Raw genomic sequence first — 26,959 nt, forward strand, 5'->3', positions numbered from 1 at the left:
CATTCAGATTCTTATCATTGAAAAGAGATGGAAAAAGTTTCTCAAGATACATACAATTGGGATGTCCTAACCTATAATGTCATAACAAGAAATTGTTCTCCCTTTTTTGGAAAATAGAAATTCTATCTTGACTAACAGACACTAGACAACTAGGGTTATGACCTTCTGTGGGAACTTGAAATTCCAACAGTAACTAGTAATTTGCAGCAGCTAGTAATATTTAACAGCAATGTTAAATTTTCAACAGAAGCTAGCAATTTCAGCAGCAACTAATATTTCAGAAGCTGGTATTTTTCCAGCAGATAGATACCAGCAGCAGAAGAGTTCAGTAGCGCGAGATTCCAGCAGACAGCTACTGATTCTGCCTATGACTTGTAACTGAAGCATTTAACATGTAATGAATGAAGGCTGTTAATGGCACATCATGTCAGATTATGGCCATTAATAGGGAGGCTAACAGTCAGAATTTTGCCTATAAATAACACCCTGAAGTCTCTGAAATTGTTGTTACACAAATCTTGAGTTAACACTTGAAATTCGAGCTAGGGGAGTGTATTTTCGAGCAAGAAAATCCAGTAGCGAGAACAAGCCAATTTCCAGATTTCAACCGAAACTCCCTTGCAAATTACGGTAAGTGGGCTTATGTATAAATATCTGGAAATCAGTTTGATAATTCTTGTTTTATGTATTTCTTATCTCTGATTTTTGAGGCACTGAAACCTAGTGAAATAATAGTAGGAATATATATTCTGAACATTATTGAATTCTGATTACTGGCCTCACCCCTTAGAGGAGAGAACATATAGGGACTGATATCAGTTTAGCCATGAAATTCACAAACGTGCCCAGTGCTTATTTGATAAATTTCTTATTTCTGTTCTGAATACTTATTTCTGAATACTGATTCCTGTTCTGAAAATAAGAATTTCTGTATATCATTTGTATTACTGTTTTCTGTTGAAAATGATTTCGAAAACTGGGAATTATTCCCGCCCCCGCTTACTGAGTGACAACCATATCACTCACCCACCAAACCAATCTCTGATAAGAACGAAGAAGAGCATCAGTTTTGGGGCTGGTGAAGAAGACTGTTGTAGGAATTACTCAACCATTTTGTTTCCTTTGTTTAGTCAATATTCTGCCAAAAACCTTAGAGCTTTCATATTGTAGGAAATGGACGGACGACCTGTGAGAAACAACCGCAACCCTCGTTATGTAAACCGCAACAACAACCGCAACGATGAGACAGCACAACAACCACCACCAGCAGTTGGCCTCAGTCAGGCGGATCTGATGGCTATAGCCACGATTGTGGCAACCAAGCTACAAGGATTTGCCAACCCTAATGCTAATCAGCCACCCCCACCACCTCCAGCTCAGAATGGGGCTAAGCAGCATTATGAGTCCCTCCGAAGAGCAAAAGTCCCTAACTTCGATGGAAGCTCCGATCCTGAGGTTGGACAGAATTGGATGAAGGAGGTGGAGAATCATCTTCGACTACTTGAGGTTCCACAAAGGATCAAGGTAGATGCGATTACACCTTTTCTTGTGGATAAAGCAGCCAAATGATGGGAATGAGTCTCACCAGCTATGTTAGGGACGAAACCTATCACGTGGCGAAGGTTCCGAGAGGTATTTCTGAAGCAGTATTTCCCGACAGTAGTTCGAGTGCAGAAACTGTCAGAATTTGAAAGCTTGGTTCAAGAACCAAACATGACGGTAGTGGAGTATTCATCAAAGTTCTACTCATTGGGGACTTACTCCCCAGCCATCATGACAGACTGAAGCCTTGAAGATACATCGCTTCAAGAAAGGATTGAACAGCCGCATTCAATCTGCCCTTGCTGTTATCGAGCCCAACATTGATGAATTGATGGGAGTCGCCATCAGGGCTGAAAACGACATCAAGAGGCGTGAAGGCGAGAACAAACTCAAACGTCCTCAGTCAAGCCAATACCAACCGGACCAACAATTCAAAAGGCCTAAGTTTTCAAACAATCAATCCACCAGTGCTCCAGCCAAAGGATCCACTTCTTCTCAATCAAGCAAAAAGGAAGTCAAGTGTCAAAGATGTGGATTCACTCACACTGGTGAATGCCGTAGGAGTTCTGGAGCTTGTTTCCGTTGTGGAAAGATGGACCACCAGATTGCTCAATGTCCTTTTCCAGATCCAAGGAATGGTCCAGCAGGTGGAACAATTCTAAATAAGTCCAAGGAAAACAAGCCAAATGCTAGAGTTTATGCTCTCACTAAAGAAGAGGCTGGCAACTCAAATGATGTTGTAGCAGGTACCATTCAAATCAATAATATGCCTGCTTATGTATTATTTGATTGTGGTGCTACGCATTTATTCGTGTCTAAGAGTTTTGTCAAGAAGTTAGGAACTAAGCTTGATAACTTAGTAGAACCATATAGAGTAGCAACTCCAGCGAATCGGATTTTAGAAACTCGCACTCAATATCGGGATATTGGTGTTCTCATAGAAAATCAGAACTTCAAGGCAAACCTAATCCAATTAAATATGGTGGAATTCAATGTAATTTTTGGAATGGATTGGTCAGTCAAGAATCATGCTATAGTAGACTGTCATGGAAAGACGATAACCATCCAAGCTCCACGCCACGGTTTTGTGGGCGTGGAGGTTTCCGATTCTCTGGCTTCCTATGAATTTTCCAGAAATTTTCAATTGTGTGGTTTGGCTTCTCGCAACGTTCACGATACTGGCGTTCCTTCTTTTTGTATTTGTCTTGACTGTAATTTTTAGGGACACGAGCAGCAAGGGCAGAATTTTCAGGCTGCGAATTTAGGGCAAGAGTCCCAAGCATCACTTTCTTTCTACTTTCCTCTCTTCGGACCTCTTGCAATGCTTCTTGCAGGCTCATTTGTTGTTTCATTCCTTGAATCCTTCCACAAACGTCATCAAGATTTTTTTGAGCCCAAATAGAAATTTGTAGACTGGCTTCTTCTCAACAATCTGCTGATATGTTTTGCCATCATCAGGACATTTCCATGAGTGCTCTTCATACATATCAACCTGCTGCCAATAGCGAGTGGGAGTATTAAAATATTGGGTCACCGTCAAATCACCTTGCCATAGATCATGAAGGATACTCTCTACTTCAAATAATGCTGAGGTATTTTCTTTATTTGAGTAGGTTTCCTTCACTGCATCCCAGATTTCTTTTGCTGTACTCCTGTACCATAGAGAAGAAAGTTTTCTCCTGTTTTGTTGGTCATGAAATTAATTAACCTGCTGTTTTCTGCTTTCCAGATCTTCAATCTGGTCATCCGCCTTTGGACGAGCCGTTGGCCCAGATAAGTAGTCATATTTGCCTTTTCCACATACAAGCATCATTACTGATTGAGACCAATGGATATAGTTATTTCCATTAAGTTTGTGGCCAGGAATGAGAATTTGAACGCTGTCTTGAGTTCCACTCGAGTTGGAGATAGTGGAGTCTTGAGGAGAGGTGATATTGGAGTTTGATGAAGAACGTGACATTCCGAATTTCACCATAGGAACAATCGGTACACAGATTGTATAACCTCTCTGATACCATGAAGAAGTGAATGAAATTCTTTATTCTTCTTTATCGAAGGCAGTTTGTACAACTCTAATTTAAAGACAGATATTACAACAAGTAAGGAAAGATAACCTATCAAATCTCCTAGAAATAACCTAATATACATATAAAAGGAATCGACTTCCCATATACTCAAGATTTGATGAGAGACTAATTTTTTAATGAAATATTCTCAATATCCTGCACAACCCAATCATGGGCAAAGCCAAGATCTTGTTTCAGTGTAACCAACAATACTATAATTAATAAAGCAAAAAAAGGGCATTGGTTAATCGGAAGCCATAAATAATGCATCATAAGGTTCGAACACAAGCTACACATGGCCAGAATCACCCAACAGTTGATGGGAAACGCCATAAAATTACGAAGAACTCGTAAAGAACCCAAAATCGAAAATAAAATTTGATAAAAAATATAAACTCTACAATTGAAAATATACACGAAATCGTTCCTGAAAGCAAAAAAGACACAAAATTAAAAAAACAATCGAATTATCGAAAAACATTGAAAGAAAAGCAAACCTAATTTTTTTTGAGTTTATGGATTTGTAGAAAATATGGAAGATGGAACTGTAAGTAATTTGAATTGGAATGCATGTTGATCAAAGCGTATGAAGTTCGTGACTCATGAGGAGAAAACACTGTATAGAAGGTTACATATTGTCTACCCGAGCAGTAATAACAGGTAAAAGTTTAAAGATTTGAGTCTAAAATTTGGGTCAATAAATTATTATGGAATTTTTTTTATTGTTTTTTGGCTTTAGAGTGGGGAACTAGACATATAATATTAGCAGATAAAAAATCAAAATTGCGAGTCAAAAATTATAATGTATTTGTATGTGTGTGTGTGTTTGGGCCTGAGCTAGCTCTGCCCATGAACCCAATCAGCATCTCAGTAAATTCTGATATTTCTGGTGTAGTTTTTTCTGAAGAGTAGTCCTTGTCCTGGGGCCTTTTTAGATATCTCAACCAATGTTTTGAACACTTCCTTGTGTACTCTTGATCACCATTCGCTTCTCCAAGGTTATGATTGGGATCAGTTAGAGTAGAAGCAAGTTTACATGCTAATTAATTGGTTTCCTTCAAGAGGTCAACCACATACTTCTCTTGGGAGATGAAGATACCTGCCAAGATCGAGCTACTTCTATCCCATGAATGTATTTCAACCTCCCTAAATCCTTAATCTCAAATTCCTTTACCAAGCAGTTTTCAAGGCCTCCTTTTATTTCTCATCGTTTCCAGTAACGATTATGTTATCAACATATACCGGAAAGTCAGCAACTTCCCTTGAACCCGTGTGTTTGATAAATTCATACTTGACTCTACTTATGTCAGATATTTGATCATTGCCTTCCCAAAACCAGCCAAAGCAATATCTCTGAGTTTGCTTGAATTCGTTTAATGCCTCGTTTTCAGTATGCAAACCTTGTTTCCTTTGATCTCTCCTCCAAATCCTAGTGTAATCTCCATGTATGTCTCTTCCTATAAGTCATCATGAAGGAAAAACATTCTTCACATCAAACTTTTGTAAATCCTACTTGAAATTTGCGGCCAAGTATAATAAAACCCTCACTATATTAATCTTAGCTACCGATGAAAATGTCTTTTGATAGTCCACTCCATTGGTCTGTATATAGTCCTTAACCAACCTCGCCTGTTATCCCTCTAGAGGCCCGTCTGATCTGTAATTCGGTTTAAACATCAATTTGCATCCACTGCTATTTTATTTTGTGTCAGCTCCATGATTTCCTAAGTTCTGTGAATCTCAAGTGCCTCATCTCTACTCTCATAGCTTCTCTCGACTTCTCATCAGATAAAGCCTCAGATAAGGTATTAGGAATTGGGACGTCGTTTAAGTTGGCCAAGAAACTTTTGTGAGATGGAGAAAACCTGTGGAAAACACTGATTTGGCCAACGGATACCTTGGATGTTTAGTGCAATCTCTTGTCCCTTTTCTTAGGGCATTGGGGAAATCATAATCAGATGAAGAAGAAATTGAATTTATTTATACCTCATTTTCATGAGTAGGAGTTGAGTTTCGGGTTGGAACATTTATATTATGAGATTCTGGATCTCTCTTGCTCGAGTACACCTGTGCATACCTCCTAGTGTCAAGCATGTTATTGGTAGGGACTGTTTCAACTGTTCGGGGTTAGGTTCTTGTGGGGATATTTCGGGCTACAAGGATGGTTCTTGTGAAGGTAAACTGGACTGAGATGAGTATGGGAGATGTTTCGAGAAAAAAATTTGGCCCCTCTCAAGTGTAACATCAGCAGTGCTGTAAAATTTTCAGGTAGGTGGGTGATAGCATTTGTAGCCTCCCAACAAACACACATTTGATCGTTCATGGATCTAATTTACCTCTGTTGTGGATAGACACATGGACAAAAGCAGGACTACCAAAGACTCGAGGAGTGACACATTGTTGTGAAAAGCGAGGCGCAGCCAGGCGCACCTGTTGCGCCTGGGTTAGGACCCAGGCGCAAGACATTAAAGAAGCGCGCGCCTGAGGAGCGCCTCGGCCCAGGCGCGCTGCTGTAGAAAGGCGAGCGCCTGTGCGCTTTGGTAATACACCATGCGATTCATAATTTATAACTCAAGCCCAATAAAATTTAAAGCCCAATAACAAATAAAAGCCCTTTTTAATTTTTTAAATAAGCCCTACAATCTGCATGTACGTTACCGTTCCTTGAAATTTTTTCTTGAGTAGCGCAGCGGCCTTTCTCTTCATCTGAAACTCTCTGGTTCTGTTCGTCTCACTTTTCTACTGTTTTTCATCTTCTGTGCTAGTTTGCTTCTTCAAAAACTGTGAGTATATAAGAGTTGGTGGTTTTGTGCCTTGTGGATTACAATATAGGATTTATTGTATATGGATCAATGATCATCTTCTACAATCTGCATGCCTTTGCTTGCTTGATGTCTTACACTCTTACTGTTGTTGTGGCCTATGATTAGGAAAAGCATCTTTTTCGAAGTGGGTTTATTTGGACTTATGCAGTAATAATATATAAATCAATCTTTTGTGTTAAATGCGCTTTACTTCAATAAAGCGTGCGCTTCGCCTCGCGCCTCAGGCCCCAAGACACCCTTGCGCTTTAGTGCGCCTTGCGCCCCAAATAACTATGGAGTGACAATATTTTTGGTTCAAATATTAGGTTAAAACTAAAAGATAATTTGCATAGGGGTTTGATTGCCCCAGGTTTTGGATAATGTGGGTTGCAGTAAGGACAACTTTCCTCAGTTTAATTTTGGAACTTGGTTTTGGAAGAGCAAAACACGCGTTGAGATCCTTTATTTCCTCCGTATATTTGTCACAAGATTGTGATGGTCGGTAATCACTAAGCTCTTCTCATAACGCTTTCAATTTTGAAAAATACTCACCGACAGAATCTTGATGAAGATTGGTTAGTTCTCTGCGTAATTGAAATACATGTGGTTCGGTGCTGTGTTGAAATCGATCCCTAAGATCGATCCAAATGTCCACGGTAGATTCTGTGAATGTGATGCTGGTGGAAATCTCCTTGGACACTGACTTCAATTGAAGAAAAAGATAGAGAAATTCTTCTTATTTTCTTATTTCATTCCAACTAACATATATACACAGAAGAGGGAAAACAAATCCCTTAAACATAGGATCTGTTGGAACAACCTAATCTTAAAGCTGATAGATAAACTCCTAATAAAAATGAAACAGACTAACAGCATAGACCTAGTCCAAGAGATAACATAAGTACACGATAATAAATTGTAACAGAATAAATGACAAACTTCTACACTCCCCCTCAAGCTGGGTAGTAGATATCTAACATGCCCAGCTTGGAACATAGAGTGTCGAAGTGAGGTTGATGTAGGGCCTTTGTCAGTATATCAGCCACTTGCATGCGAGTTGGGACATAGTTGATGGCAAGGGTCTTGTTTTCAACTTTTTCGCTGATAAAGTGGCGATCAACCTCCACGTGCTTAGTGCGATCATGGTGCACCGGGTTCTTTGCTATGCTAATGGCTGCCTGGTTATCACACATCAACTGAAAAGTTCCAGTTGTCTCCACCTTCAATTCATCAAGCAGCCGCTTGATCCATATACCTTCACAAATTCCGTGAGCCATTGAGCGATATTCAGCCTCTGCACTGCTGCGAGCCACCACGGTTTGCTTTTTACTCCTCCAAGTTACCAAGTTCCCCCACACCTGAGAACAGTATCCTGAGGTTGACCGGCGATCTGAGGCAGACCCAGCCCAATCTGCATCGGTGTACATAATGATATCACGGCTGGGAGACTTCTGAAATCTTAGCCCTTTTCCTGGAGTGGTCTTCAAGTACCTTAACACTCGAAGAGCCCCTTCCATGTGATCAACAGTAGGATTTCCCATAAATTGACTTAGAACACTCACTGCGAAGCCAATGTCTGGCCGAGTATGAGAGAGGTAGATTAAGCGCCCTATTAGTCTCTGATACCTTCCCTTGTCGGTTGGAGGACTTCCGGAACTATTTGTGAGTTTAACAGTTGGATCCATTGGAGTACCTGCCGGCTTACATCCTAGCATTCCGGTCTCCTTTAGGAGATCATGCACGTATTTTCTCTGAGACACTGAAATCCCTTGGTCAGACCTTGCGATTTCCATTCCCAAGAAGTATTTGAGAGTGCCAAGGTCTTTGATTTCGAATTCCTTTGAGAGGACTTGTTTCAGCCGAATTATTTCTGCCTCGCAGTTCCCTGTCAACACAATATCATCCACGTATACTATAAGGACCGTGATCTGACCTGCTGGAAGGTGGTTGACAAACAAGGTGTGATCTGTTTGGCACTGCACATATCCATCCTTCTTTAGAACCCCAGTGAACCGTTCGAACCACGCCCGTGGTGATTGCTTCAAACCGTATAAGGATTTTTCAGCTTGCACACTTTCCCATCCGTGGTGTTATCCTCAAAGCCAGGAGGAATGTCCATAAACACCTCTTCTTCGAGGTCTCCGTTCAAGAACGCATTCTTGACATCTAGTTGGAATAGAGGCCAATCTAGATTAACGGCGAGGGACAGGAGGACTCGGATCGTGTTAAGCTTAGCCACCGGAGCAAATGTTTCTTGATAATCTATGCCATACGACTGAGTGTATCCTTTTGCGACCAAGCGAGCTTTAAATCTCTCTATACTCCCATCAGCATTGTGCTTTACAGAAAATAACCACTTACATCCGACAGTTCTCTTGCCAGGTGGAAGGGTTGTGAGATTCCATGTACTGTTCTTCTCAAGGGCTCGGATTTCCTCATAGGCAGCAGCTCTCCATTTAGGGTGATTGAGAGCCTCTTCAATAGATACGGGCACATTGATCTTGTCAACTTCTGAGATGAAGGCACGATGTATAGGGGACGACCTATGAAGTGAGACAAAATTGCCAATGGGGTGCTCTGTGCATGATCGCACGCCTTTCCTCCCTGCTATGGGCCTGTCATCATAAGGGACCGTTATAGGTCTAATGGGAGTGAGAGAGTTATTACCTTGCTGGTCAGCCTCTGAATTCGGTTCCGGAGATGGTATTGGCAATACAATCGGCATGATGGGTGGATTGGCATCACGTGGACGACGAGTATAGACTTGGAGGGGCCGTGTTTCAGATTGAGTTGGAGTGTGGAGTTGAGTTACTTCAGGAATTGGTGTAGGATCAGGAATTGGTGTAGGTTCAGATGGAATGATTACCGTGTTGGTTGTTCTGATAGGAGGGCTTGGAGTTGAAGAATTCCCATGCTGCAGTTCTATCACAGATTGTGACTGAATTGCAGGACGAGAATAGAATGGGGTTTCCTCGAAGAAGGTAACATCCATGGAGTTGAAGATTTTCCTTGTGACCGGGGAATAACATTTGTACCCTTTTTGGTGGGAGGAATACCCAATTAAGATACATTTCATTGCTCTCGTGTCAAGTTTTCCTCGGTGATGTTGGTGGACATAGACAAAAGTAGTACAGCCGAATACCTTGGGTGTTATGTTGGAGAGGATGTGTGTGGCAGGGAAGACATCTAGAAGAGATTGACATGGGGTTTTGAAATTGAGGACTCGAGACGGGAGTCGATTGATCAAGTAGGCAGCAGTGAGGACTGCCTCTCCCCAATAGTATTTTGGAACATGGGAGGTGAATAACATTGATCGAGCAACCTCCAAGAGATGTCTATTCTTTCTCTCAGCAACTCCGTTTTGCTGGGGGGTCTCGACACACGAGCTCTGATGAATAATACCCTCGGAGTGAAGGTAATCTCCTAGGATAGAGCTGAAATATTCTCCTGCATTATCTGTTTTGAGAACTTGGATTTTTGTTTTGAATTGGTTTTCGAGCATGTTTTTGAATTGAATGAACAATTTGTATGTTTCTGATTTTTCCTTCATTAGGAATACCCAAGAAAGTCTTGTGTGATCGTCAACAAACAAGAGAAACCAACGTGCACCAGAAATATTGTTAACCCGAGACGGTCCCCATATATCACTATGGATAAGTGAAAATGGGTGAGACCGTTTATAGGGAAGAGCAGGAAAGATAGTTCTTGTGTGTTTTGAAAGTTGACACACATCACACTGAAATAAATTAGCACTTTTATTGATGAATAGTGAAGGGAATAGTTTCTTTAAATACATGAAATTAGGATGTCCTAATCGATAGTGCCACATCATAATTTCACTATCTTTATTGGAACTAGAATGTAAGCAAGAAATAGAATTTGATTTAGAAATAGCTCTAGGTTCGGAATTTGAGTCGTCCACACTGAGAATGTATAGCCCTGATTTGCACTTAGCATTGCCAATCATCATCTCCGAAGCCGAGTCCTGAAAAATACACGAGGTGGCAGAGAATTTAGTTATACAGTTCAGGTCTTTATTGAGTTTGTGCACAGACAGCAAATTACAATCAAGATTAGGCACAAAAAGAACTGATTGTAAGGTAATGTTCGGAGATATCCGCACAGTTCCGGTGGCCTCAACTCTGGAACTAGATCCATCAGCAATGCGAACTGTGTGAGTAGAGGTACATGGACTGAGAGATAGAAATAGTTTTTGGTTTCCAGTCATGTGATCCGAGGCTCCCGAGTCGACTATCCAGTATTTGGACAAATCATTTAGCGAATGCAAGGCAAAAGAAGTGTTACCTCTATGAGCCATTGTTCCAGAACTGATTGTACCAGAACTGGTTGTTGGAGGATTGTTCTGATGGATGAGCTTGTGGAGTAACTCCAGTTGTTCTTTGTTGAACAGCTCTGATGTGGTGGTACTGTTGTCGGAGGTCACGTTGTTGGCTCGGGAGTCATGAGTCTGAGGATTACAGGGTTTCCAATCAGCTGGCTTTCCGTGTAACTTCCAGCAGTTCTCCATGTTGTGGCCGGGTTTCTTGCAGTGGTCACACCATGGACGTCCTCGGCGAGGCCTGTTATCAGCAAATGAGGGCTGTCGTCCACGAGCAGCATAGGCAATATCATCCTTGGAGGCATCAAAGGAGACGAGAGCAGAGCAATCAGAAGTCGAGGTAGTGGATGGCTGTTTCAACATAACTTTCTGACGGCTCTCTTCACGTCTTATTTCAGAGAAGGCCTCCCGCAGACTGGGAAGAGGCTTGGATCCGAGTACCCTGCCTCTGACTTCATCTAGGTTTGAATTAAGACCTTGTAAAAATTTGAAGACACGTTTCTTCTCCACAATCTGTTTGAACCGGATCTCATCTTCGGGGCATTTCCATTCATATATCTCGAAAAGATCAAGGCGTTGCCAATATCGGGTTAGTGAATTGAAATAGTTGGTAACAATCATATCACCTTGGCGAAGATCATGGAGGAGACTCTCAGTTTCAAAGAGCTCTGAGGTGTTATCTCTGCTTGAGTAGGTTTCTCGGGCTGCCTGCCATATCTCCTTGGCGGTTGAATAGAGAAGAAAGTTCTCCCCGATTTCTGGAGCCATGGAATTGATTAGCCACGACATAACCATGCTGTTTTCTGATTTCCAGATCTTGTATTCAGCCTTGGCTGAATCTGGGCGCACCACATCTCCAGTGAGGTGATCATCCTTCCCTTTTCCACAGATGAAGAGCATAACTGATTGTGACCATTGAAGGTAATTTTGGCCAGAGAGTTTGTGATTTGTGATTTGTGGCGACACATGGTCGGGGTTGCCATGTGAGGATGTGGTTTCCGATGAGGAAGGAGGGTTGGGTAAAGCCATCCCGTATTTAGTCATGGGAGAGTGATTTTAGAGAACCTGGCTCTGATACCATGAAGAAAAAGATAGAGAAATTCTTCTTATTTTCTTATTTCATTCCAACTAACATATATACACAGAAGAGGGAAAACAGATCCCTTAAACATAGGATCTGTTGGAACAACCTAATCTTAAAGCTGATAGATAAACTCCTAATAAAAATGAAACAGACTAACAGCATAGACCTAGTCCAAGAGATAACATAAGTACACGATAATAAATTGTAACAGAATAAATGACAAACTTCTACATCAACATCTATGGTATCCTGACATTGTTGTTCGTGATCCAAGAAGAAGAGCAACATCGGTTCCTTCAGGCTTCTTCGCTGATCCATCCATAAGCCCTATCTTGTTTTTAATTGTGTCTGCATAATTTTCACTCATAAGAAGCTGTGAGATGAGGATTAACCCTAGGCTGTCTGAGTGATGGAGGAAATAGGGACCTGTTGGATCATCATTGCGGTTTTGCCATTGGAGGAGCTCGAAGAGCTGGTATTCGTCAGCTCCTGACATTTTGACTGCAGAATTGATTGAAGAAAAAGTCAACAATCAATCAATGATAAATCTAACTGATCGGAGTGATGTTAATTCCTGTTGATAGTTGATACAATGTCAAATTATAAATTCGACCATATTCAATAATTCAAGAAACCAGGAGAGAGAAAAATTCATTCATTGATGTTAATCTCTTGAAGAGAAGTCAGTTATGTCCAACTGTCAATTATAAATAGTAATTGGGTCGTATAACCAGCTACCTAACCAACTAAGCAAATATTTACAACTCATTATTTATGCTAACATATTTTTAATTCTAATAAGTTTTGATTCTACTAGGATAATGCAACTTCAAGCTCGGAGACATCCTATCTTGCCATTGGGTGTAGTGACAACTCTTTGCACCTGTGGGATATTTTAAAAGTCAATATACTCTCTGAAGTTGAGTGCTCAGGTTAGTTGGTTAAAATATTTTTCTTATTTTTGAAATATATTTACGATATATTGATATTCCGAAAAAGTTGAAATATCTGCTTTACTATTCAAACAAAGAGGCATAACAAAGGGATATTTAGAAGCTACACATTTGATTAAGAAAGCTAATAAATCCTTATTGTTTTTAAGTTTCTTAACATAATACTTTTTAGATTCACTTAACTCTTTTCTCTAACCATGCGATTTATAGAGAGGTGCCTGTTGTTTTCCATGCGAATGACGGGGAACGAAATTGAATCTCTCCTTATTGCATCTGGTACGATCTTCAATGAGGTATCTTACCTTCCTTTTCCTCATCCATATATTATGACCATTAACTCCTCTCTGTGAAAGTGACAACATGGATTTCTACATGTTTAGATTGTTATGTACTTAGTTTTGTTTTTCTATTGTTTCCCCAAATTTTCCTTTTTCTCCCACTGTCATTTAATTAAGTTCTTGCCTTCTTGGGTTCACCCAAGTTTCATCCCAGGTATCTCGAAGGTACTTACATGGCCTCGGGGTTAGATTCAATGCTTTGTGCATAGAAATCTCTGCAACGTGGATCTCACAAATTTTTGCCTTGAGAAATTGAAATTTTATTGTGATAGAAGTTTCATGAATGGGCTTGCATGAGTTATGATACAAATTATCTATGTACCTCTTTCTCCCATTGCAGCACCCTTTGTTCATAATATAAACTTTTTCCACCATTCATTGCTGTGACTTCCGGTATTTTGAAGAAGTTTTATGTTGCATAAAAATTATTTATTTCAAGTTTCATTTGTTAAAAAAGCTTATTGAGTGTGAAGCCGGAGAATCTATTTGATATTGGCAGATTATTGTATGGAAAGTGGTTTGTAAGAAATATGCCACAATTCATGGAGATAGCGCCGAAGACCTCATTCAGATCGATGAGGACTCCCTGCTTCATGGTGTGGAGTATGAGGATTATCTCATTACCAGGCTTATTGGACATGAAGGTTCAATCTTCAGAATTGCATGGTTCTCTAATGGATCAAAACTTGTTTCAGTTTCTGATGATCGTAGGTATATAATCTCTTAGGTTCATACTCTCTATTCAAGGAGCTAGATACCCATGACATCCGTGTGTGATCTCTTCATTTGTGCAGTGCCCGAATTTGGGAAATTCATGCGGAAAAAGGACCTCTTGGATTTATTTCTGACTGTTCTTTGCAGAATGGGGCCAATCAATCTGGAGGCGTCGTTCTATTTGGCCACAATGCCAGAATTTGGGACTGTTGTATATTTGACTCTGTAAGTTTGCTGTTATAAATCTGTGATTTCCTTTATGAAAATATTTCTTATTTGCATCATGGCTGCCGTGAAAAGTTTTTTTTTTTATAGGAAACGATATATTATTAATATTATAATAATTTGGATTACATCAGTGGACTAGAAGTTCACTGTCCTAAATCAAAATAATAAAGCACTAAAGCACAATCCAATCATATGTAAACAAAATCCCATTGTCTAAGCAAATCGAAAACAGAAACATTGTCAAAATCTCTGTGGTTTCCAATCCATAGGGCCACGCTAATCTTTATCTTCTCCCAGCAGTTTTCAACAGTTGTCTCGTTTCCTTCGAAGATTCTCTTGTTTCTTTCCAACCAAGTTGTCCAACATATGCACTGAACCACAACTCTCCAAAATATTCTCCCTCTTTTACCGGTTGGTTGTCCCAAATCCATGCTGAACAATTCTTTTGATGATTTCGGTATCACCCAAACCAACCTCATTTCTTGTAGCGCTCTAATCCACAGCTCATACGTGAAAGGACAGTAAATGAGCAAATGTTCTTGAGTCTCAAAATCATTTTTGCATAGAACACACCAGTTCGGTGATAATGCAATCCCTGAGCATCTTTTTTGAATCATCTCCGAGCTTGGTAGCTTACCCAGAGTGGCTGTCCAAGAGAAGAACTGAATTTTGGTAGGAACCGGTGTTTTCCATATATGATCGAAAAGATTGAATGTTGGGTTTAGATTATTTGAGAAGAATGAGTCATAGAAAGAACTAACAGAGAAAATACCCGATGAGTCCCCATCCCACTGTATGAAATCTTCCACTCCCTCAACTAATCTAGCCGACTCTAAGACTTCTAATAGCCCTGACAACTCCTCAATCTCGTCATCTCTCACCCCCCGTCTGAAATGGAAATCCCAAGAAAGGTTGCGATTTAAATTATCAAATTTTGCAAAATACGAAATGGGCATATTGCGAGAAGAAGAAAGCTGAAATAAAGCTGGGAAACAAACTTTGAAAGAACCTTCACCCACCCAGTTATCTTCCCAAAATCTAACCTTGTTCCCTCCCCTCACCTTGACTAAAATTTTCAGTTTAAAAGCTGGGTGTATCCGGGAAATAAACTTCCAAGGGCATTTGTACGTCACATTTCTAGCCAAACCCGCATCCCACCCATTTTCTTGCAATCCATATTTACTAACAATGATTTTTTTCCATAAGGTCCCTTCTTCTTTGAAAAAACGCCACCACCACTTCCCTAGCAAGGCTGCATTTTTAAAGCCGATGTTAGCAATGCCCAACCCCCCTATCTCCTCTGGCTTACATACCTGATCCTATGCGGCCAAATGAATATGTCTGTCTCCATCCGCTCCATCCCATAGAAAATTCCGTGATATCTTGTCCATCGACTCCTCAACACTTTTCGGGACCTTAAATAATGACAAGTAATATATCGGGATTGAATTCAAGACTGAAAGAATCAATGTTAATCTTCCACCTTTGGACAGAAATCCTTTCTTCCATGCAGCGAGTTTTCTGGACAGTTTATTGAGCACCGGCTGCCAAAACAGTTGTTTCAATGGGTTTCCTCCTAAAGGTACCCCCAATATGGAATAGGCCATGACTCTTTGCCACATCCCATTTGTGTTGCCAACCTTTCAACTTCAGATTCTTCACGATTAATTCCTAACAACGCACTCTTTTCCCAATTAATTTTCAAACCCGACATTTTGCAGAAAGTTCTTACCACTTGTACCAAGATTCTTATGTGATCTTCTTTTTGAGCGAAAAAGAGTGTGTCGTCAACAAACTGTAAATGGGATATCTCAATCATTTCTCTTCCGACCTCGATACCTTTGACAAGGTTCGATTCCTTAGCTTTTTCTATCATTCATCCCAAGACATCAACAACCAAGTTAAATAGGAAAGGTGATAATGGATCTCCTTGGCGCAGTCCTTTAAAAGCTTTGAATTTTCCTCTTGGCCTCCCATTGATCATGATTGAAAATGAAACATTTGATACACATCCTCTTATCCATGATCTCCATTTTACTCCAAACCCCTTCTTTGATAACACAAAGTCCAGAAAATCCCAACTGACGTTGTCATAGGCTTTTTCAAAATCCAATTTCAGCACCCATCTTTTTTTCCTCTTAATCCTAGCCTCTTCGAGCAACTCATTTGCTATAAGACCACAATCCAAGATTTGTCTCCCTTCGACGAAAGCATTCTGTGATTCTGAAATCGTCGACCCCATCACACGTTTCAATCTCTCTGTCAGGACTTTGGAAATTATCTTATACAAACTCATTATTAAACTGATAGGTCTAAAGTCCCTGACTTTATGAGAATCTACTTTCTTTCTAATCAAGCAGATATAAGTTTTGTTTGTGATTCCATTGATGATTCCATTGTTGAAAAATTCATGAAAAACCATCATAAGATCTTTTTTGACTGTTTCCCAACAATGTTGATAGAAACTCAAAGTAAATCCATCCGGCCCCGGGCTCTTACCTCCGTCACATTTAAAGACCGCTTCTTTGACTTCCTCCTCTGTAAATTCTTTTTCTAAGCTTCGGCTCATCTCATCTTCAATTGGACACCATTCAACACCTTCAATACCCCAGCTTCTTGCCTCATGCTTACTGTACAGTCCCTGGAAAAATTCAGAAATAATTGAAACAATCTCATCGTCACTTGTTGTGATTGAACCATCGTTTCTTTCGATTCTGTCAATAGTCACCTTGCTTCTACGATGGTTTAGAATGGAGTGAAAGAATTTTGAGTTTTGATCCCCTTCTTTGATCCATTTTAACTTACATTTCTGGTTGTCTATCTGATTCTTCAGTCTTGACATCTCCTCGTACATCAGTTTCGCTTCTTTTCTCTCGTTGACTAATCCTTCCAAAGCCTTCCCTTCACCCTCCAGTTTGTAAATTCTGCTTATTTTGTTTATCAAATCTGCTGCTTTCAATTCCAGTGACCCATAAACTTCTTCGTTCCATTTTTTGATGTCGCCCTTAATTGACTTTAGTTTCATCATAAGTCTATATCCCGCCCATCCTGTTGGATTCGAATCAGCCCACCACTGCTGAGTTAAGTTTTTGAATCTTTTGTCCTTTAACCAAACATTCTCGAATCTAAAAGGCGTCGGGCCCCATTTGTTTTTTGTCAAGTCTAAAACCAGAGGGAAATGATCCGACGTTATTCTCTGTAAAATTAACTGTCTGAAGAATGGGAAGATTTATGTCCATCCTACTGTGAACATGAATCTATCTAGACGACAACATATAGGTGAAGCCCTGAGATTCGACCAAGTGAATTTACCATTTAGGAGAGGAGGGTCGCATAACTGAAGTTCATGGATCAAGCTATCGAAACAGTCCATACTTGATGTCATAGAGCGGCTGTTAACTTTCTCACTAACTGATCTCACAACATTGAAATCTCCCCCAAGCACCATCTTTCTCCACAAATGACTCTCAACCCTGCAATCTCATCCCAAAAATTATTTCTTAAGCTCGGGTGACATGGCCCGTACACAGCTGTAAACCACCAGTCGTTTTGGGCATCATTTTGAATATGAATTGATACCGAGAAATCCCCAATCAGATTGTCCTTGACCTTTAATACTCTTGGATCCCACATAACGAGAATCCCCCCCTGATCTTCCCAACGAAGGTAATGTTACCCACTCCACAAATCTTGATTTCCACAGACTTGAAATTAATCTCCTATCCACTATCTCTTTTTTTGTTTCCTGTAGAATAATAATGTCTGGTTTTTCTTTGGCAATTATGGCTCGAATCAGTCCCCTTCGAGTGGCTGATCCACTTCCCCTGATATTCCAAGAGAATACTTTCATTGGATCAATTCCGCAGCCCTCTTATTCTTACTTTTACTGACACCTTCACTCTCCAACATCGATCGACACCCATCAAAGTCATAAAAATCCACTCTCTTTAAACCCATCAAACTTAAGCACTCATTCGAATCTACGTGGTTGAACTGATGTTTCTCCGGACTACCAATATTCTCACCTACTTCCACCCCCTCGTGATGCCCTGTGATTTTATTTCCGGATAAGCCCATCTTTGAACCCACTGAATTAATCTCCCACCCACCCGAACCCTCTACCCTTTCCCCCGACCCGATAAATAAATCTGGAACAGGAAGAGATTGGGAAGGAGAATGATGAGAAGTAGAGGAGATGGGTAAATTGCATACCTTGCTCGGAGAATCTTCAAAAAATTCGCCCAAATCTTCGAATTCCAGAGATTTTCTTGTTGAATAATCCGAGTAATCAGAAATATGACTATCGGCATCGCTAAAGGCTCGCTCATCATTTGAATTATCATCCATTGCTCCGTGATAAATTTCGTCCTCCCAAATTCCGTCATCCCCGAGAGTTGTATCTTTGTCAATATGAATGATTGAAATATTTGAATTGACTTCTTTTGGCAGTGGATTTGTTTCTTGAATTGGCCGCACTTGTTTCCTACGATATACATGCTCGAACTTCCTTTCGACGCGGCATCTTTCCTCTTCAACTTTTTGATGTACAATCTGATGAGATTCAAGATTGTTTGTAGAATCAATCTTCACCTTTTGAAAATCCTTCTCTTCTTTCGGCTTTAATTTTTTGAGAATCTTGATATGATTCCCTCGGTTCCATGGCTCTGAAGCACAGTTCCTTTCTCCTGATTTCTCACCTTTCTCGACGATCTTCATATCAATTTTTTCTTTACAACTCTTGGCTGGGGGTGTTCAAGTGTGCCCAGTCTGTAGTTTGAACTCAATCAGTTGGGTTTTTGTTGTACTGCATAAAAGCTTCTAGCAGTAGGAAGTAAACTGGACGCAATAACTTCATGATTTAATTGCTTACATTTTGCATATGGAGCAAAGGATTTTTATAGTCCAGATTTAATTACTTATTTAATTGGATTCAGTTCATCATCACCGCTGGTGAGGATTGCACATGCCGAGTCTGGGATCACGATGGTAGAGAACTTAATGTGATCAAGGAGCATACGTAAGTAATGCAATTTTGATTAAAACTTGGTTGTTATGGATACCTATTCATGATCCTTTATTTGTTTTATTTATTTATAATCAATTCATCTATTTTATTCTTCGTGCAAAGCATTTAAATTTATTGCACCTCAAGTATTCTCAACACATCATGCTCTTTAAGTCAAATTTCATTGTGTTGTTTGATTTTGTGAAAGTGGTTTGTTGGGACTGGCATCTACTTGTTCACTCGAAACTTAATAATTAGGCTCATCAACGAATCTTAGATTCCTATTATTATTTTTTACAGTGGGAGGGGAGTATGGCGTTGTTTGTATGAACCCAGCTCTTCGATTCTTATCACAGCTGGTTTTGATTCTGCCATAAAAGTCCGCCATCTTTACAAATCTCATAAAGGTTCAGATGCTACCATGGTCACAGAGGATTTCAGTGCGGGGAAGAAACTCTTGGCTCTTTCAATACCCAGATCTTCTGGGCATGCTGGCTTCACTGACAGGTATAATTTTTAATCTCGTTATCAAAGTTCTAGACATTTCTCATGCACTTAAATCATATTTGTATTGTAAAGTAAGTGTTGAAATGATGATCAACCCACCAAATCAATTATCAACTCAGTTGAAGCATATAATACTTATTTTCTATTGAAGTGCCTGTGTTCATTGATGCTGCTATCTTACTCTAGTGTGATTAGAGCAAGATTGCCCTTTTTTGCTGGAGTTTGTATATTATACTTGGATTTGTTAGTTGGGAAATTTTAGGCCAGTGAATGCCTTCGGTGAGGCTTTTTCAGTTGTTTATGATGTATTATGCGTAGTTGTAAATGAGAGGCGCCACTAGGCGAGACTATTGCGCCTGGATATGCACCCAAGCACGCGCCCGGACTTGCCAGGGAAGCTTTTCTCTGGCACACCTGAGGAAATACATTAATTGTTTACTTTTTCCAATCTAATTGAAGGCTTTGTTTCCTAAAATATTTGATCACGCCTGGGAATCTTTCTTAGGCACGCTCGAGGAACCGAATTAAGTTACATTTTTTAATCTTATCGACACTTTATTTCGAGCTTCCTAGGCGTGCTTGAGGAAAGGCATTAAGTTTCTTTTTTAAATCTTATTAAGGCTTTTTTTCCTAAAATATTCGAAAAATGCATACATAGAGATAAGTTGTTGTCTTGCAGCTATAAACTAGGATCTAAATTGATTGAGACGACAAATTAATGGGAAAATTTCTACACTAACTACGTAAGAAAGAAATATAAAGGTAAAGAAGAAATTTGTTGGTAATGGCAGATTCCCTTACTTATAGCATACTCAAATAAAATTCCAATAAACTAGATAAGAAAAATAAAAGTAAGAAGAGATCTGCCAATAAATGAAAGTTTCGATTAATTACTGCTTATTGAAAATATGTAGGTAAATATATTTTTCTAAAATTTTATTTTTTGCCATATAATAGTAGTTGATAAATACATTTTTGCCATATAGATATTTGTGCGAAGCTTAATAGCCGTAATTGTTTCAATAGAGTATTTTCCCCATATAATAATAGTAGATAAATATATCTTTCTAAAATAAATAGTGCACTTTGCTTCGATAGGCGTGTGCCTCGCCTTGCGCCTTGGGTTCCGAGAACCTTTGCGCCTATTACAACTATGGTGTTATTTCAAGGCAAAAGTTTTGGGAAGACAGTTGGTGGGGAGATTATTCCTTTAAAGACTTTTTTCCTGCTTTATTTCAGCTCTCCGCGGTTCATAATTTGCTTATATCACACTTTATTCAATTTGAGGATTTGCATTTTCGAAGGGCTGTGAGAGATGAGGAGTTTTTAGAGTTGACTGACTTATTAGGTTTGTTAGATAGGATTAGATTGATTGAAAGGGTAGATGACTATCGAGTGTGGAGTGGGATTCTTCTAGTCTTTTCTCAGTAAAATCTTTCTTTGAGTTTTTTTTCCCCAAAGTCGCTTTCCCGTTTTCCCTTATTTCCATGTTATTTGGAAGGTCCCGGTTTCAACAAAGATTCAGGTATTCTCGTGGACACCTCGGAGATGATGCAAAAAAAGTGGTCCTCAGTTGCTATGAGCCCTAATTGGTGTGTGTTTGTGTAGGAATGATACGGAAACAGAGGATCATATGCTAATTCATTGTGCATTCACGAGTGGCTGGTGGGCTAGAGCTTTGAAAGAAATGGACTTGGTTTGGGTGGTTCCTAAGTCAATCTAGGACAATTAACTGGTAGGAGACGAAGAAATTTTTGGCAAGTGGTGTTTCAAGGCGTATGTTGGACAATATGACTAGAAGAAATCGAAGAATTTTTGAAGACACAGAAGATAATAATGACGAGTGCTGAAATAAAATCAGATCAAAGTTGCTATGTGGATTGACACTTATGATGAATTTAAAAACGTGTCGATCTCAGATATATTGAGAGATTGGACCTATGTAATCATTGATAGATCAATGATATTATGTACTTTCTGTTGAAAGTTTGAAAGTGGACCACTAGTCCACTTATTGTAATTAATTCTTATCATATTATTAATAAAATATTGTTTCTTATAAAAAAACTATGGTTTTATGCACAAATACAATTAAACCTTTTTGTTTATGTTAAGTATTTGTTTCGGAGTTTAAAAAGCGCTCTTTCAATTTAACTTGAGCTCTTTCATGATTCTATACATGAGCTATTTTATGATTTTATAATTATACAAGCATTAGTTTCATGCCCTTTTCACGTGGCCTATTAAGTATCTTGGTCTATCGTTGGGAGGTAACCCCATTAAGATGGAATTCTGGGAACCAGTGTTTTCGAAATTATCCAAGAAATTAGCAAGTTGGAAAAAATCGTTCCTATCCCGGGGAGGTAGACTTACTTTAATCAATCCGTCTTATTTCATGTCCCTGTTCAAAGTACCACTTCTGGCGGCCGCTCGAATGGAAAAAATGATGCGAGACTTCTTGTGGGATGGTGATGTAGGGGAGAAACATTGTCATGTGGTTGGTTGGAAACATGTGTGCAAACCAAAGGAAAAAGGAGGTTTAGGGTTGGGTAATATTTGTCTAAGAAATAAGGCACTTCTCGGTAAGTGGTGGTGGAGAGGTTCGGTGGAGAGATCTCCGGTGTGGAAAAAAGTTATAAAGAGCATTTACGGTTTACAGGATAATGGGTGGGATTTGGGGTTGGCAGACAAGGTGACTTACAGAAGTCCTTGGAAGTTTATTTCTCGATCTTACCGGGCTTTTCATCAACTTATTAGACTAGTGCCTAAAGAGGGTAATTTAATTAGATTTTGGGAGGATGTTTGGGAGGGAGGGGTGTCTTTTAAAGCCAGATTTCCATCTTTGTTTCGTATCTGCATTGTAACCAATAAGCCTATCAGTCATTTTTTTCAGGTCGATAGTAGCGTCGGTAGCTCTTCTATCATTTGGGATGTGAGATTCAGAAGAGACTTGAATGAGGGTGAATTTTGTGAGTTTATTGATTTGTTAGGAATTTTACATAGTGTCAGTCTGCAGTTGGGAATCGAGGACTTTAGAGTTTGGTTGGGGGATCCTTCGGGCTTTTTCACTGTCAAATCTTTTTACGACTCTTTTTTCCCTGCCTTTAGCTTTCCATTATTCGATTTTTACCATAACATCTGGAAAGTGCAAGTCCCGCAAAAAATTAAAATTTTCTCGTGGATCGTGGCCTTGGGAAAACTGCCTACATGTGATTCGGTGCAAAGAAGGTGGAAGGATTGTATGTTAAGGCCGCAGTGGTGTTGTTTATGCCGGAAAAATGAAGAGAATCAAGATCATATTCTGCTTCACTGCTCATTCACGAGAGGTATTTGGATCAATGTTCTAAGAGAAATGGGATTTCAGTGGCCTTTTCCGAGACAGGCAAAGGATCTGTTCTTATCACACTCGTACTGTCCTCTGGGGAAAAAATTATCCGACTTCTGGATCTTGATAGTTCATTGCGTTTACTGGTCCGTTTGGCTGGAAAGGAATAGAAGAATCTTCGAGGATACATCGGAGAACGTCGATCAAGTCTGGGACAAGATTAAATTCAATGTCGCTTCTTGGGCTATCAGCTTAAAGCACTACAAACATTTGAACATAGGCGATCTAATTAGGGATTGGAAATTTGTAGGGCTATGACATTGTTGTTTCATGTTTTAAAGCTGATTGTAATGTAATTTCATTTTCTGTTTCGTGCGGATTACTCATCCGCGCAGGGTTGTAAACTTCAGTTAATTTTATAAATTAAGTTTCTTATCAAAAAAAAAAAATGTTTCATGCCCTTTCCTTTTCCATTTATGTATAACTAATGTTTTAGTTCTAAAACTACACTCTGATATTTTGGTGCTTTTATTCTGCTGTCACTACACCCTCACATCGACACTTCTTACCTCCTATGTGTTGTTGCAGCAAAACTGAATATGTGCGATGCTTGCATTTCTCCCGTGAAGATTCTCTTTATGTTGCAACCAATAATGGTTATCTGTATCACGCCTGTCTGTGTAACGATAGGGCCGTCAAATGGACTGAACTTGTGCGTATCCGTGAGGAGGCGCCTATCATTTGCATGGACTTGTTATCAAACTGTTCGGACATCTCTGGTGGATTTGAAGATTGGGTTGCTGTTGGAGATGGTAAAGGAACTATGACAGTTGTCCTGGTTGTTGGATGTGTTTCAGGGCCAAATGTTGAACTTACTTTTAGTTGGTCTGCTGAAGAGGAGAGACATCTCTTGGGTATCTTTTGGTGCCGGTCTGTAAAAAATAGGTACTGATAATTTAATCACAGGTAGATTTTGAGATAAACCAATATTTGCTTTTCTTCAAATGTCAAGCATATAAAGGATTAATGTTGATCACAATGTTCTTTATTTTGATTAATACATTGAAAATATGGGACTTTATTTCTTTGGTAACTCTGTTACCCAGGTTCATCTTCACCACTAATCATGGAGGTAGATTGAAGCTCTGGAGTATATACCAAAAGATGCCTTTTCCGATTCTCAATGGTGCAAGAAGTTATGATGTGTGCTTGTTTGCAGAATTTGTTTCATGCTTTGGATTGCGAATAATGTGTGTGGATGTCTCATTCGATGAGAAGGTGACTTTTCTTTCATTTCCCCGTCAGTTTTTGGTGATATTATGCCCCATCGTTTATGGAAGGGGTTAGTTTTTTCAGTTTAATTACTATGTCACATCCTATGAATGCTACATCTACAATGAAAGCATGGGCGCATGCTACTATCTACGATATGTTTTTCCACGTTGATCTCTTAATTGTCTACAGGTGCTAGTTTGTGGGGATATACGCGGTAATTTGCTACTGTTCTCTTTGCCAAGCAGAGAACTGAGTGGCCACTCGGCTGCTGCAGATATAGACATATCTCCAGTGAACTATTTCAAGGGAGCCCATGGAGTATCAAGTGTATGCAGTGTTTCTGTTGCAGGTTTTTGTTATGATCAAGTGGAAATACGTTCGGTATGGCATGATTCTGGAGTCCTGATACTGAATATCACGAATTTAAGAATATTATATTATTCTCGCGGTCTTGCATGTGATATATAAATGTTGTACATTTATTTTTCACTGGTGTATGGGAATTTGATTCACTAGGTTATTCCCCTTTTTGCTTTTCATCCACAGACTGGAGCAGATGGATGTATATGCTACTTGAAGCATGACAAACATCTTCTAAATTTGGAATTTCTAGGGATGAAACAAGTGAAAGAATTAAGTGTCATCCGAGCAGCTGAGCAATTTGATGATTCTACCTTTGGCAACTATGCAATTGGTTTTGCGTCAGCAAATTTTGTAATATGGAACTTAACTGCTGAGACAAAGGTGTGCTCTTTCTTCCTAGCTTCCTCCCCTCTCTCCCAATGTCTCAAGTGCTCGTGCAACTTCCTTATTTTGTCTGTATATAACGGGTAACCTATTGTTATCTTAAAGAAATGTCCATAAATTAGTAATTTTCATATTTTTTGTAAAGTAGCAATTTACCATAAAATCAGAATTTGTCACTACTGTGCAGACTAGAATTGTTCCATGAATTACTCTTTTTTCGCCATTGTACACATCTTTAACCGACAAATAATAAAAAATAGTATTTTCTTACCCATGTTTTCTCCTTCTTCTCTATTCGACAAGGTATCAAGAGCCACGGCTCAATAAGTAAAAAACTTAGGGTTTGCAAATTTGCAAAGAAGCCGCAGAGCCCTTCAATATGATGTTCTCGGTCTTCCTGAAAAACACAGAACCCTACCCAGCATTGTGTTGCACTTCTTCCACGCTTCTTATGTGTTACGCTACCAATTTCTTTGCACAAATAATGCTGGTTTTCTTCTGCTGCAAGATGCAACCTGTTGCTTTATCCCAATAAGCCCAGCATCTCATTATTTAAAAATGGCCCAGAAACTTCAGAAAAAAATGGAGTATAAAACAGCTATGATGGGCTCAAGCTCTCGAACATCCAACAGCGATGCTGAGTTACTTCAACAAGGACAGTTTCGCAACCATCACAGACGATGCCAATTTCTGAAACTTCTCTGCAAATTACCATTCATAAATTGAATGGCAGAAACTACTTGGAATGGGCTCAATTTGTCCGGCTAGTGATTGACGGAAAGTGAAAATTGGGCTTCTTGACAGGGGAAACAAAATCTACAGCCATCGATGATCCAAAATATCTCCAATGACGTTCGGAAGACTCCATGATCACTGCTTGGCTTATTAAATCCATGGAACCTACTGTGGGAAAGCCATTCCTATATTTGCCCACTGCCTGTGACGTTTGGGAAGCGGTAAAGGAGACATATTAGGATCTTGAAAATCATTCCCACTTATTCGAATTAAACACAAAGATGTGGAGGATGCAACAAGGTAACAAAAATGTAAACACATATTACAATGAAGCGGTGATTTTGTGGCAGGAATTGGATATGTTTGAAGAAGAAAAATGAGAAATCCTAATGACAGCTCTAGGTACAAGAAGAAAGTTGAAAGGAGTAGATTTTTTGTTTTCTTGGCTGGCCTAAACAAAGAACTCGATGAGGTCAGTGGCTGGATTCTGGGTCGCAAGCCTCTGCCCTCTATTCGTGAAGTATTTTCTGAAATGAGGAGAGAAGAGGCTCGTTGATTTGTAATGCTAAAGGAAATAACCGACCAGAAAGTTGACCTCGAGAGTTCAGCCCTTATATCTCAGTCTTAATCATCAATACAACCAGATCGAAATCATAATCATGCATGAGAATACGAGAAACCAAATAAAATATCTACTGGATCATCACCGAAAAGCTAACTGCTCTAGCCACTGTCCTGGCCGTCCGAACCGTGGAATGAGGTGTCCAAGATGAAAACAAAAACGTTAGCGACAATTCCCCAATACGAGAATGTACGAGTATACAAACTGATATGATGCATGTGATGCAATATGCTCAGATATCAAGGATCAAGTCAAAAATTTCATGCTCAGTCTAGAGGCGCCTGAGTATGTTGTCTCTGATCTGCCTTAGGCATGTTTTGGCTCTTATACTCATCATTAGGATGTGAACCTACGATGTCTAGGGTCATCAGAGCCTGCGGGTCTTGTGAGACACTGTAGCTCTCGATACCCAACCGTCTACGATACAGAATAGGGCTGAACGGGCCCAACAAACGAGGTATATCTCTAAAGATATCAGGTCCAACGTGCTATGTCATGCATAATATGTCAAAACAGTAAAACATGTATCATGCAACAGATAAATATGGAGCATATAAGCGTGTATACTACGTTTGGATATCTCAGTCAGTATATCACGTACCTCACAAACAATCTGACAGAAAGTTTACTGGCCTGAACCTAGACCATAGCAACATATTGAAATTATTATCTTGC

At 39.6% G+C, this 26,959-nt stretch overlaps 1 protein-coding gene across 6 annotated transcripts in view; it reads left to right on the forward strand.

Annotated features, from left to right (window-relative positions):
* LOC140833697 (uncharacterized) overlaps positions 1-26,959 on the forward strand; it is a 51,553-nt gene that overhangs the window by 4,278 nt on the left and 20,316 nt on the right. For 5 of the 6 annotated variants that reach the window (XM_073198021.1, XM_073198020.1, XM_073198017.1 and 2 more), the window contains exons 3-12: positions 12,653-12,767; positions 12,999-13,081; positions 13,626-13,837; positions 13,921-14,065; positions 19,003-19,085; positions 19,374-19,580; positions 23,494-23,850; positions 24,012-24,183; positions 24,370-24,561; positions 24,727-24,924. In XM_073198021.1, the coding sequence (XP_073054122.1) occupies positions 12,653-12,767; positions 12,999-13,081; positions 13,626-13,837; positions 13,921-14,065; positions 19,003-19,085; positions 19,374-19,580; positions 23,494-23,850; positions 24,012-24,183; positions 24,370-24,561; positions 24,727-24,924 (1,764 nt within the window). The remainder of the gene's footprint in view (positions 1-12,652; positions 12,768-12,998; positions 13,082-13,625; positions 13,838-13,920; positions 14,066-19,002; positions 19,086-19,373; positions 19,581-23,493; positions 23,851-24,011; positions 24,184-24,369; positions 24,562-24,726; positions 24,925-26,959) is intronic. The other variant, XM_073198022.1, reaches the window with a different exon arrangement.

Source organism: Primulina eburnea, chromosome 6 (assembly GCF_022965805.1).
Source record: "Primulina eburnea isolate SZY01 chromosome 6, ASM2296580v1, whole genome shotgun sequence".
Classification (NCBI taxonomy): Eukaryota; Viridiplantae; Streptophyta; class Magnoliopsida; order Lamiales; family Gesneriaceae; genus Primulina; species Primulina eburnea.